Source organism: Brachyhypopomus gauderio, chromosome 10, assembly GCF_052324685.1.
Source record: "Brachyhypopomus gauderio isolate BG-103 chromosome 10, BGAUD_0.2, whole genome shotgun sequence".
Lineage (NCBI taxonomy): Eukaryota > Metazoa > Chordata > Actinopteri > Gymnotiformes > Hypopomidae > Brachyhypopomus > Brachyhypopomus gauderio.
Genome location: NC_135220.1, coordinates 14,589,986 through 14,604,314, shown reverse-complemented (window position 1 = coordinate 14,604,314; position 14,329 = coordinate 14,589,986). Strand labels below are relative to the sequence as shown.

Genomic DNA, 14,329 nt, shown 5'->3' with positions numbered 1-14,329 from the left:
AGACTCGTCTGTTCAAACCCCAGTGGTATAATTGAGTTTTCAAATTGAATTTAGCTGTTTTACACTCCCATGTGTCACTGACAGAGACGTCCTTATTGTAAATAATACTGCAAATGAGAAAAAGAGTACAGTTTTGACAGAAGATGAAAACTTGCAAACATATGTTTATACACAGTGTTTGAGCCATAAGAAATGGTCTCGGTTAAGGAAAATTAATCCCCAAACAATTTAAGGACTGTTTGGAGCATAGACAAAAAATGCTATAATTCAGATGTCATTGTGAATAACATATGGGATAAAATTTGAACAGATTGTCACCATTTAAAATAGAATCTCAGTAGGATTCTGACAAAATGCATTCATGCTCCCTGTTATTCCTTTTCAGAGAAGAGTGTTTAATAGATATCTTTTATGTATGATAATGATTAACTGTTTACCAATCACCAGCAGAAAAGGAAGACATACACTCAACATACGTAGCACCTGAACGCACACCTCCCCCTCAGCAAGAGACATCTGCACACTGTATAGTCTTAAATAAGAGGAAGAAAGAAGCTTGATTGATATAGCTAATTTTAAACATGCTTTACAACGTGCTTTACAGAGTAGAAATAAATTGCAATGGTATAAACTAAACTAAAGGAGAAGAATAAACAAAGTAGAAAAAAGTGCAGAGGTGAAAGATTAATGTAAACAGACAGGTTTTATTCTTTATTTTCAAGGTGCCTCGATCATAAAGACATCTCAGTTCAGTTGGAAGGTATTGAACTTCACCAGATTGTTACTTGTAGCCGAGCTGAGAGTTCTTCCAGCAACATACATACCTAACAGTCAATTCACCAACCTACAATGGTACAAGATCAGGAACGCATCTGGAGGTCATTAGTATGTCTTAAAAATCAATTCAAGGTAGCTCAGTAGCTCAGATAGATAAAGAGAGAAAGATTCAGAATTGCAGTGAAGTCCATAAAGTTTTCAGAGAAATATGACATTTTGTACAGAAGTACACAAACAAACACACAACTCTTTGCTTATCTGTTGGTGTAGCCATGTGTTTTACATGGTCAAGTTTAGTAGTGGGCTATATGTAGTTAGTTTAATAAGTATGGTGAAAGTTGCATCTGGCAAGTGGCCTAAGCTGCTGTTTTACACATATTGTACACTGGGAAACCATTCACCAAATACACAGGAATCTCAGCTTGAATTCCCTGTTTGTTTTTGATCAAGCACCACGAGTCATTATCAGCGTCCTTCAGGAAGGACAAATGAATACATGGAGCAGGTTCTGGAAATCCGGTACCACATCGCATCACCTATTCTGATGATGTACGACTGTCATCACGTAATGTTGTGGTAACATAAAAGACATGCCAAACTTGTAGAAAGCCTTCTCTTAACCCATGATGTTTAGGTCATGAAGTAAGTTACGCATATTAACGTCAGAGTTGAAGTGATATGGTGCAGAAATATCGTTATGACATGCCTCTCCGTGACAGCACAGACATATTGGCATGCAGACAGACTGTCTACATTAAACAACTAAATGTACCCTCTCAAACAATCAAAAATACACAGCAGCACACTGCTCACTAATCTTGAGCCCTGTTTCCCAGAAGCCTTGTAGCGTTACAATCGCCTTGATAGAGAGAGAGAGAGAGAGAGAGAGAGAGAGAAGAGAGAGAGAGAGAGAGAGAGAGAGAGAGAGAGAGAGAGAGAGATCAATGTAATAGCCACACTACCATTTGAAGATGATCTTTGTTTTACGATGCTTTTGGGAAACCTAGCCCTGTTCATTTACAATCCAAACAAGTGCTAATGTTTCCGCTAAACGTTTCCCTCAGATGTGGTAGCTGCCTCAAATGTAAATAATTGAAGGAATCAGGCCATCTAATCATTCGCGTGCTGGCTCCCCGGTGAGAACCAGATCACACGTCTCCAGATGCTGCACAGCGGCAAGAGCGTGCCAAGAACCCTATCTCTGCTAAACTAAGACACAAACACTCGTTATGCAAGGCAGCTAACTGCTTCTTATTTCAAGGTCAGCTAATTGCAGCTTTTTGAAATGTATGCACCTGTTTTATTAAAGAGATCGCATAGTAAATGTTTGTTTCTTATTCATTCTGTAGCCGACTGAAATTGTAGGCCACTTAAAAAGCGCAGACTCAGTCAGGGAGCTGAAAAAACGTGTTTAAAACGCGTTGTGTTGATGCGTTGTGTAACAATGCAGAGCTCTCGGGCCTTCACAGGGTTCAGTTTAGGTCAAATTTTGGGAGGGAGGGGAGGTGGAGGAGTATCATAAATCTTCTTTCACTGCTAACTAAACAAATTCTTCATGAAATACGCCTGCAAACAACTTTTAGTCACTAACTATGCAATTACATTTTTATATACAATTTGATTGTGTACATCAGCCTCATGCATAATTCATAGTGACTAAAATCACTGACTATAAAACATTTGTTAAAAAAAAATACTTAGTGGCACACAGTGCTCCAGTGCCTGAAAACTGGTGATAATCTTCGTGATTATAACAGCAATAGAAAGTGACAAAATTAAAGTAAAATATCTCTGCTGGAATCATCGCAGGCGCCACATTAATGCAGTGTGTTCACGCCAATGGCTGCGCATTAAAATGCCTGTCAGGGAGATGGGGGCTAGGGGATCGATTTAAAAATACACTGACATGATTAGAATGGTTAAAGGTGTGTGAATGCACGCGGGGAAGTAGTGGTGCTGCGGTGAGAGGCAGAACCTCATGGGAAATGATGCGACTCAAAGAAACACGGACATCTGATTAATGTCCCCGTGAAGGAGGTCACGGAGGTCAAAGCGTGGGCTCGATGTAATCGTAAAGCAGCTTCATGGGTCTACGTAGCGACAGTTATGATCAGGTTCTCATTTCGTATTAATGTTTATTACAGTAACACTCATTAGAGCATTATATACATGCACTCGGCTCTCTAAAGGTGTTTGGACTGGGAGTGTATTTGGTCAGCATTTTGAACCTGCGCCCAGCCAGGGTTAAACACGAAATGACCAATAATCTGCAAGCTTTGCGGGGTGATCCGTTTTTTGTTTTTGATCATTTGGTAGTTATCATTTTGAACGATAGCACTCGTGTCTCGTCATCCCATTTTAAGCGATAATAGATGTCAGGCCAAATTAAGTAATTATTCAGCAAGCCACTTGAGGGAGTATAAATCAAGAAATGTCTTCCACCTTTTCTTCCCAAACTTCTCACATGCCATGAAAGTGTGCTTTGACTTACTGTTTTGCTGCATTGTAAAGTGAGCTACCTCTAAATTATGAGATACTTTCTAGGAAAGTTACATATTGTACATTTCCGTTGGTTGATTTTTATCTTTTCATCTGCCCATAATCCTTTGTTCCACCACTCTGCACACTCCTCTGTGCTTACTGGTACTCTTCCTGTGTTTGGATATGCTAATGAGAGATTTACAGCTCCTCCCACACCACTTACAACTGCACCACTCTGTGCTTATGTGGGCTGTAAATTGTTTCCAGTGCATTATTCTACAATCAAAATGGCTTCCATTTTCTCCCACAGACATTCCAGCCTTCATGTCACATATCTGTTTTCAAAAGGTATCAGCGGATTACATACTTGTGTGGATGTGGACGTTGTGTGCGAGTCATTTACTCTTACAACTGAGAGGCAGCTACCTTACACCTATAGTCTGAAGCTCAATTTCCCCAAATATTCATAAGATTAAGATCATCTAAATGAGACGGGAGAGGGGTAACACATTACCATTTAGGCATGATCTTTGTTTTACAATGCTTTTGGGAAACCCAGCCAAGATGCAATGTGTTAAGTCTGCCTGTGATACAGGTGTGTTTCACAGGTGCACACTTAAGGACTGCAAAACCTTTTGTTGCAGACTTTGGCATTTGTCAGTCTCTGACAACAGGACCTTGTTTGCATGTTTGGGTGACAAAGCTATTTTCAATGCAGCAGACACTGCCAGGGACACTGCTTGTTGTGGGTGTTAGGCTGATATCATGCACAGCAGTGTCGCTTGGTTGACAGCTCACTGCCACTCAAGAAAATCATCAGTAGTGGTCAGTTTACAATGATAGAGCTACTGATGACTAGATTCTCTTGAAATATAGCAATAGATGAGTTATGGGCTGTAACCACACAACTAAAAGCCTAAACTCCGAGCTTTTATTTACCCATTTCATCTGATAGTCTCATTTGCTCATTTGATATTTGTTTGTGCCTTTAAATTCACAATTCTTCATCCAAACACATATACTGCTCAAAAGAATAAAGGGAACACTAAAATAACACATCCTAGATCTCAAATAATAAAATATTCCAGTTATTTATTACATAGTGGAATGCGGTGAGAACAAAATAACATAAAAATGATCAATGTAAATCAATATTATGGTGGTCTGGATTTGGAATCAAAGTGGAAAATCAAATGACAGGCAGATTCAACTTCAGTGGAAATTCCTCAAACAAGGTAAAATGAGGATCAGTAGTGTGTGTGGCCTTCGTGTGCCTGTATGACCTCCCTACAATGCCTGGGCATGCTCCTGATGAGGCTGAGATCATCATAATTTCCACCACAAGGCGGCGATGTTCTCGTGAGGAATATCCTCCCAGACCTGGATTAAAGTATCAGTCAACTCCTGGACAGTCTGTGGTGCAACGTGGCATTGGTGGATGATGCCTCAAATGTACTCGAATGGATTCAGGTCTGGGGAATGGGCAGGCCAGTCCATAGCATCAATGCCTTCATCATGCAGGAACTGCCAGCGCACTTCAGACACATGAGGCCTAGCATTGTCATGCATCAGAAGGAACCCAGGGCCCACTGCAACAGCATATGGTCTCACAATGCGTCTGAGGATCTCATCCCGGTACCTAATGGCAGTCGGGGTACCTCTGGCTAGCACATGGAGGTCTGTGTGACGCTCCAAAGAAATGCCTCCCCACACCATTACAGACTCACTGCCAAACCAGTCATGCTGGAGGATGTCGCAGGCAGCAGGACATTCTCCATGGCATCTCCAGACTGTCACATCTCCAGACTCTGTCATGAACCTGTGTGAACCTGCTCTCATCCATGAAGAGAACAGGATGCCAATGGTGAATCTGCCAATCTTGGTGTTATCTGGCAAATGCCAATCACCCTGCACTGTGTTTGGCTGTAAGCACAAGCCCCACTTGTGGACGTCGGGCCTTCATACCACCCTCATGGAGACTGTTTCTGACAGTTTGAGCAGAAACATGGATATTAGTGGCCTGCAGGAGGTCATTTTGCAGTGCTCTGGCACTGCTCCTTCAGTTCCTCCTTGCCCTACTACGACCCCCCCCATGTCTCCTGGTGTACTGCTCTATGCTCTGGACACTGCTGACAGACACAGCAAATCTTCTTGCCACAGATCACAACTTTTGTAGGTTGTAGACATCGCATCATGCTACCTCTATGGTGAGAGAACTGACAAAATGCCAAAGTGACCAAGCCATTAGCCAGAAAGGATGAAAACAGAAAACGTCTGCAGAACCACTCCTTTATAGGGGGTGTCATGCTAATTGCCTCTCATTTCTACATGTTGTCTGTTCGATTTGCACAACAGCAGATGAAATTGATTCACAATCAGTGTTTTCACGGGTTGGTTTCACAGAAGTGTGATTGACTTGGAGTTACATTGTGTTGTCTCCTTAATTTTTTTTTAGCAGTGTACATATAAAAAATTGTGGTGAAGTAAACACATTTTCAACGAATTTTCCATGAACATACAATATAAAACGTTGTTCATCTTAAAGAATTGTTGTTTGTGCTTAGGCCAGATGTTTTGGTTCATCGAGGATCAGAGGAACTGATAGTCTAGAAGTGTTTCCTTAGTTTTGAGACACTCTGTGTGTGTATATGTACCTCACCCTTCCGAATAAAATGCTTATAGCATTATGTTTACATTGCAGAAAACGACCAACCTGTCTGTAATACCATATGTGAATTGTTGACTACAGCGAAGTCATCATGACTTTGAGAGTATTTGCCCTAATTAGAAAATATGGTGACACATTGGTATGAGTAATGATTATGTGTTGATAATCACTGCCAACACTAAACATATTTTATGTACTTCTTCTTACACTTCTTGGAGTTTGACTGAGTAATAGACTGACTTCAATTCATGACAGTGGCCAAAACTGTGCTTGCTGCAAACATGATAAATGAATCATTCAATCACTCCTCCCATTCCTCTACCCATTACTCCTTCCATCTTTCCAATTCCTCCACCCATCATCCCTCCATCACTTCTCCCATCACTCTTCCTATTCCTCCACCCATCACCCCTCCATGACTCCTCCCATTCCTCCATCCATCACTCCAATCAGTCTTCTCATTCCTCCACCAGATGTTTACTCTGAATGGAGGTGCCTGAAAGGCATTAAGCTAGCAAAATACAGCAGAACATTTTGATCAACAAACAAATCAATCAATTTATTATATTAATTCTAATTAAAAACGTTGCATTTGACCATAGACCATATACAAACATGTCAAAAATTAAATCTTTGTGACCTTGGTAGATTCTTTGGTTGGAATTTCTGAATACCCCACCACTGCATGTTCCATCATGTCTGCTGAGATTAGTAAGGCCTTTTAAAGAATTGATCATAACATTATAGTTAATACAATCCAGAGTGAGGGAGGTAGGCTTGGGCTAATCACATTGAAGTTTCATTCCCAAGAGAACAAAAGGAGTGTGCTACCTTGGAATCATGTCAGATTGAGCATCTCTTTGGAGTCTCATTCCTTGTTCTGATAGAAAGATACTATTGCTAACATCCCTGGAAATATGTAGATGATCTCACTCTGCTGGAGTCCAGAAAACTGTAGCAGGGCCCATGCTTGGCTGTTAGCCATTGCCTCTCTTCAGGAAAGACAGAAACAGTTACATTTGTGCAGTCCTTGCAGCTTTGTACAATCACCCTCCTCCCTCCTCTCTCCTCCTCAGCCCTCCCATTGGCTCACACCCTCCAGGAGGCAAATCAGGATGGACCACATTCAAAGAATGAGATGGAACTCATTTTGCAAAGACTGGATGAAACTACAAATCTCTATAATTCTTTCTCTTTCTACATCTTACTATATATAATAAATAAATTTGTATTGCATGAAAAACATTGAAAACTGTAATCATACTAATATTTGGGCTAATGGAGCAGGTCATACGCACAGTAACGTGTTTTAAATATATGGACATATTAAACAATTAAGATGTATATGCCATTTTCTTTTATTCTTATAAACGTTACTTTTGTAAATTAGTGTGCTAATTCAGTATTTAACTACTAGCACCAAGGATTAGGCTCTGGCTCAAAGCATCTGGGCACTTCTTACAGTGGGGTCATTAAAGTCCTGAACTGCTTGTGGTAAAATATTAAACCATTCATCATGAATTAAAGCTTCAGGTTGTCTGCTTTATGCTCTGCACCCCCTAGTGAAGTTTAGACCTGGTGACTGAAGAGGCAAAGAATGGGGCTTGAGTACATCTTAAAGGTTCAGAGAGTACTGTCTAGGACATTACCTCAAAATGATCACTGGAGCATTGCTAGGGGTAAGTGTTACCACCTCAGGATGCAAGATGTCAAATAAAACAGTCCCATGATCAAAGACACTTGTAGACTTAAAGTGCACATTTGTTGATTCAGTTGACACACTTCAAGTCTTTGAAAGTCTGCTGGCTCTCTGTGCTTGTAAAGGTCGACTATTACATGCTGACAAGTTGCCAATTGACATTCAGTGTATATTATAATTTTAATTCCCCCTCTTTCATGATGCTTGTATTAATGCTGGTCACTCCCAGGAAACTTTCGTTGCTATTTACTTGCATTTAAATGACAATACCACCACCTGGTGGGGAGGGGAGAACAAAAAAAAGTGGGAAACTTGGAAAATAATGTGAAAATTTCCAATTTAGCAGTATGTGGTAAATAGGTCAGCCTGGTGAACGATAATTAATTTCCATTAAACAAATTATAAATGTTGCACTTTTTTGCTGGACCTTATCACCCTTAGAGATGAAGTGACATTACTATGACATTTTAAGAGAAAATTGTTAGTATACAAAACTGAACCAACATATAGGTCAACATAACATAGTTAATACAAGCTTATGCCTTAATTCCAAACTGAGCAGGGGGCTTATAGAAGTGAGTATCTTTGATAAACAAGGACTAGCATGCTCCGGAGTGAAGCTCTAGCTAGTGCCACTTAAAGAAACCCACTGGAGGTTAACTTTACATCAGGACTCTTGCTCCATAATAAAAACCACAGCAGAAACAGGTTGCTTCATGCCTGCCTTCATAAGTAAAAAAAAAAAAAAAAGACAAGACCTTAAATATTTAATCAATGGCAAATTAACACTTCAAAAATATCCATTCCACAAAAATGCCCTGAAAAACACTGGCAGATTAAAAAGGTTGAACCTTCAAAATGTTCGTGATAAGATTGTGCCTTACATTGCCCCCTGTGCTCTAAAAAAATGTATTTTATATTTTTGTAATCAGACAAATCACATTTTTGCCATGAAGTTAGAGTGCACGTTAAAGACCAGAAACACTTTCAAAATAAACTTTACCATTATAGAGAATAATGTCATGAGGAGCACATACACAACAGTTGTTGCTCTGGTTCAAAATTTGCACAAAGTCTCAAATGTTAGTTGTAAGGATACAACTCAGGATGACCAATACAAAATCTGCAGTCAGGAAATGAATTCCTTGCACTTGGTATTTACAGATGCTAGGTGCCTTGGATGGTTTCCTATATGTATCAATACAACCTCACATGAATATAGAACCCTAGTTTTGAGCAGATTAGGCATGCAACATGATGCATCACTGATCATAAACTTCAGTGCTCACCAACTTTAAAGAAACAGAATTTCTCAGCTGTTTGGATAAAGAAAAAGCAAGCAATAGAAAAGAAACAGGAATAAGCAGATTTGATTTAAGAGATAGTCAAAACCAGAACAAATGTCAGAAGACCAACACATTAAACACCCCAACAAAGCACCAACCACAACTTCTGAAGGATGGATTATTTACATGAATCACCATAACCTTTGTCCCGCCAGACTGGAGTAGCTGCTGAAAAGCCCTTTGGGCAATACATAGTAGATGGATGAGGTTGGACATGCTGGGATTCACTGGTTGAGCATTACAATATGGGATTCAGGAGGAGCTTGATCTTGAGCATCTGGCATCAGGCAGTCTGTGCTCGTGGACTAGCATTGATGTGTATCTTAGCGGTCATAATGGCTGTAGCCTTTACGTGCCCCCTCCCTGCCAGAAGGATGGCTGGAGGTGGGGCGAAAACCCCACAGCTGGGATTGGACAGTCTGTCCTGAAGGGTGGTATGTGCCAGAGAACTTTTCTTTCGGCATATCCTGGGAATGTGGGTATCCAGGAAACCTGTGCCTTTTACGTGCATCATCCCCATCAACGTGGTAGCCAGTGGAGGAGACACCAAACCTGACACGTAACCCTAACCCTAACCCTGGGATTGAGGAGACCATTCCCAAGGGCAATAAGGGCATAGAGTGCTGGCCTTTATTGATATCTTGGGAATGTGGGCGTCCTGGTAAGCTGTGCATTTTATGTGCATCATCACCGCTGAACTGGTAGCCAGTGGTGGGCACACCAGAACGCCACATTTCAGAATGGGGGCTAGATGGCTGCCATTTGCTTGGACCCCAAGGAGGGTGCCTCCTGCCACTTTGTTGAGGATCCCTAGCTGGACCTACACTGATGCTTTCACTAGCCAGAGAAGAGACACTCAATTTTGTGTGGGGTATAAAATGTGGGGCCTTACTTAGCGGCCTGCTGTGCAAAGGAAGTCCATGTTGTGGGCCTTGAGGTTGAGGATGGGATGGACCACAATAAGGGGAGTGTGTTGACTGGCTTGAAGATGGAACCCTGTAGCCTCCCTGATGGCTTGGACCAGACTGGACCTTCTCTCTGGGGACTCATGCACCAGTATGCGGCCTCGGGAAGCCTCGAGTTCTGGATACAGAGTCCAAGCCGACAGAAGAACCTTGATACAAGTGCCCTTGCTCAAAAAGGCTACTTGGCAACTCGGGGGTTTCTAGTGCAACACAGTTGCTGGGTGTGATAGTGCACACCCACTCAGTGTACACTGCTTCCAGTGAAACTCCCCCAGACACAACAATCAAGTTGGTGTGGTAATGTCTCATAAGAGTGATGGAAAATGTCCAGTTGTTTGCAGACTGGTATGGGAATTGTCACTTAACTGATTTTAGTTGGGTGTTGCAATTCAATATCTAGATTACACAGAACAGATTCTCCCATCAAATATTTTTAGCTTGATTCATAACGGACCTGGAATTGAAATGCGATTTGAAAGTGTGGCATTACTTCACATTGGGCATCATGTTCAAATTTTGGCCTTTTTCTAATCAAGTTGTGCACACATGTGCATTTTCAAAATTCACAAAAAGCTGGTGGCTGGAAAAACCAGTTATGATAGATGGTAACCATAAGTGGTTGGCCACGTCATCAGATCCAATTCCTAGGTACTGGGTGGGAGAAGGTGTAAAACCTGGAAATCCAGGACCAATTTAAATACATGATCTATACCTTCCTAAGCAGACAGGTTTATTTTGTAGATTTGAACTGGGCCGGTTTAGTCCGAGCATTTGTTCACGTCAATATCCTTGCAGTTGTAAGGTCAGCGAAACTGACCATTTTAAAAACACTAGCAGGTAAAATGTTCATATATTGCACCCACAAAAACCCCCCGGTTCACCCCAAATGTACCCCCCAATAAAGAAGCCTGGTTCTGACCAGAGTGGCTGTGCAACATGGTATGTTACTGCCCATGCATTCACCACATTGCAAAACCAGGTGGTTACCGACCCTTCACTTGGATGTTGTGCCTTTTCAACCAGTTTGAATGCAAATAGAACTGAATCAGAGACAGCAATACTGTAATTTGTTTTATTTAAATCACAAAAATCAGAACGAGAAGGATCACTCCATCCAGCATCTCAAGACTGCATCAAACCCTCAAGTTACATAATCCTGGTCCCACCCAATGGAGTAGCTGCTGAAAAGTCCTTTGAGCAATTCATAACAGATGGATGAGGTTTGACTTGCAGGGCCTCATTGGTTGAGCATTACAGTACGAGATTCAGGAGGAGCATCTTCTTGAGCATCTGGCATCAGTCTGATGTGCTCAAAGACTAGCATTGATCGGTACCTTAGGAATACAAGCGGTCATAATGGCTGTAGCCTTTACGTGCCCCCTCCTTGCCAGAGGGATGGCTGGAGGGCACATGAGAACCTCAAACCTGGGATTGGGCAGTCTGTCCTGGAGGGCGGTATGGGCCAGAGGACTGGCCTTTGAGCATATCCTGGGCATGTGGGCGTCCAGGAAACCAGTGCCTTTTTCGTGCATCATCCCCATCAACGTCGTAGCCAGTGGAGGGGACACCAGAACCCCACCTCTGGGATTGTTCCCAAGGGCGGTAGGGGCCGGAGTGCTGGCCTTTGTGCATATCCTGGGAATGTGGGCGTCCAGGAAACCCGTGCCTTTTTCGTGCATCATCCCCATCAACGTCGTAGCCAGTGGAGGGGACACCAGAACCCCACCTCTGGGATTGTTCCCAAGGGCGGTAGGGGCCGGAGTGCTGGCCTTTGTGCATATCCTGGGCATGTGGGCGTCCAGGAAACCCTTGCCATTTTCGTGCATCATCCCCATCAACGTCGTAGCCAGTGGAGGGGACACCAGAACCCCACCTCTGGGATTGTTCCCAAGGGCGGTAAGGGCCGGAGTGCTGGCCTTTGTGCATATCCTGGGAATGTGGGCGTCCAGGAAACCCGTGCCTTTTTCGTGCATCATCCCCATCAACGTCGTAGCCAGTGGAGGGGACACCAGAACCCCACCTCTGGGATTGTTCCCAAGGGCTGTAAGGGCCAGAGTGCTTGCCTTTGTGCATATCCTGGGAATGTGGGCGTCCAGGAAACCCGTGCCTTTTTCGTGCATCATCCCCATCAACGTCGTAGCCAGTGGAGGGGACACCAGAACCCCACCTCTGGGATTGTTCCCAAGGGCTGTAAGGGCCAGAGTGCTTGCCTTTGTGCATATCCTGGGAATGTGGGCGTCCAGGAAACCCGTGCCATTTTCGTGCATCATCCCCATCAACGTCGTAGCCAGTGGAGGGGACACCAGAACCCCACCTCTGGGATTGTTGCCAAGGGCGGTAGGGGCCGGAGTGCTGGCCTTTGTGCATATCCTGGGAATGTGGGCGTCCAGGAAACCCGTGCCTTTTTTGTGCATCATCCCCATCAACGTCGTAGCCAGTGGAGGGGACACCAGAACCCCACATCTCAGATTGGGGGTTAGATGGCTGCCATTTGGTTGCTACCAAAGTAGGGGGCCACCTGTCGCTTCGTTGAGGATCCCTGGCTGGACCCACACCGAGGCTTTCACTAGCCAGAGAAGAGAGGCTCAATTTCGTCTGAGGTACAAAACCTGGGTCCGTCTTACTTAACGGCCTGCTGTGTAAAGGAAGGCCACGTTGTGGGCCTCGAGGATGATGATGGGATGGACCACGATAAGGGGGGCGTGTTGTCTGGCCTGAGGATGGAACCCTGTGGCTAGGACCAGACTGGACGGTTTCCTTTTGCACCCATGAACCAGTGTACGGCCTCTGGAAGCCTTGAGCTCTGGATACAGAGTCCAAGCCGACAGAAGAACCCTGGTGCAACTGCCCTTGTTTAAAAAGGCTACTGGACAACTCGGTGGTTTCTAGTGCAACACTAGGTTCAGAGCTCCATGCATCAACGGAAGAGGAAGCCAGCAGCTGGGTTTCAGATACAGCTCCAGGAAACTTCTGGTCACGATGGACAACAGACCGGTAAGGGCCTGCAGATTCACGTTCAATTAGAACCTCTGAGGAACCTTGTTGACTGCCAGAAGCCCAGTTTGACTGAACATCAACCTCACTGAATTTCACATCTTGGTCAGAGACCACAGAGCTAGTCTCCATGGCTACGACACTCGAACTAAAATCTTCCACCTCTGGCCGCCGATGAAGCCTGTAGGCTTTTACAGGCTGAGCCACAGAATCCCATGCTACTACACCATACCGATGAGGAGCAGTTTTTTTTTTTATTCCACATTTGGGAAGAGGGCCAGGGGTTGAATGGAAACAAGGAAAAAATTACTTTTTTAAAAACTTTGAGCAAGCACAAAGCATCAATGTGCATAGTCTAATCTAACTTACCGTCTTGACCCGCTGCATCCTTCATCAGCAATACTGCACTGAGAAGTAACCAATACCTAAAAGGCAAAAGAGCATTTACACACAATTAATCCACTGTCCAATTTAAACAAGTAAACACAACAAGTGACCCCTGCCACATGGATACCTTCTGTGCCTCCACATCATGGCTATAGATGGGATACTCCAGAACACAACTTCATACAGCCCTTCCTTTGCTCCTTAAGAACCACAGACCAACATATTTCTGCTGCGTACCTGCATTCCCTTTAAGCCTCTAATAATTTACCTGATAAGAATCACCTGTTCAAATTATTTTCTGCCATTTTCTGACCAATTATAGGAACCAATGAGTGAATAGTGAGAATGATTGGAACCAATGAATAACTGACAGGACACTCAAAAGTAGTTGCTGATGTTAAAACATTATCAGTAATAAAGTTTGGTACCACAGGTTCCATTTATTGTAGATTTATTATTTACATGCAATTCCATTTGGGGGTTTTTGGTTTGTTCATTTGTATGATTATCACATGGGTGGAGTTGAGTGCAAATTTTACTTCCCTCTGTGTTTTTCATTTGTTTGTGGAACTTTTAATTCAATTAAGTGTCCTCTTCTACCTTTATCATCCAAATGTTAGTAGTGATATTATGTTATACATTTCTATATATTTTTTTCTTTTTGCACATCTTGATTAAATAGTTGGAAATAATTCTCGAACCTATAATCATTTTTTGATATTTATCTGGGTTGACAGCAGCTGTAATGGAATGTGGCATCATGATATCATAGCCAGAGATCCATGTAGGTACCATGCCAAGCCATGTTGGATCATTTACTTGGTGATATGTTAAGCCCTGCCATTCTAGACGCTTTGCCTGTTCATTGTTTTTATGAACGTGTTCATGGAACCCAAATGTGATGTCATAATGTGAACAGCTATGTAGTGTAGTTATTGTCAGGCATGAAACACACTTGTATTACTTTCACTTGGTCTACATTTTCTTTGTTGTTTTTGACTGTAGTGTAATT

The 14,329-nt window shown here is 42.8% G+C and overlaps 1 protein-coding gene across 2 annotated transcripts; it reads right to left on the bottom strand.

The window, feature by feature from the left end:
• Positions 1–10,994: 10,994 nt before the first annotated feature.
• LOC143525631 (uncharacterized) lies at positions 10,995–13,580 on the bottom strand. 2 transcript variants are annotated; one of them, XM_077019807.1, is made up of 3 exons: positions 13,445–13,580; positions 13,300–13,355; positions 10,995–13,151 (listed from the first exon to the last, which is right to left on the bottom strand). In XM_077019807.1, exons 1-3 carry the CDS (start codon positions 13,462–13,464, stop codon positions 11,356–11,358), a joined length of 1,872 nt encoding a protein of 623 aa, XP_076875922.1. In that variant the 5' UTR covers positions 13,465–13,580; the 3' UTR covers positions 10,995–11,355. The 2 variants fall into 2 exon arrangements, with proteins under 2 accessions (XP_076875922.1, XP_076875923.1); XM_077019808.1 differs by having other exon boundaries at positions 10,995–13,148.
• Between the last annotated feature and the right edge of the window lie 749 nt (positions 13,581–14,329).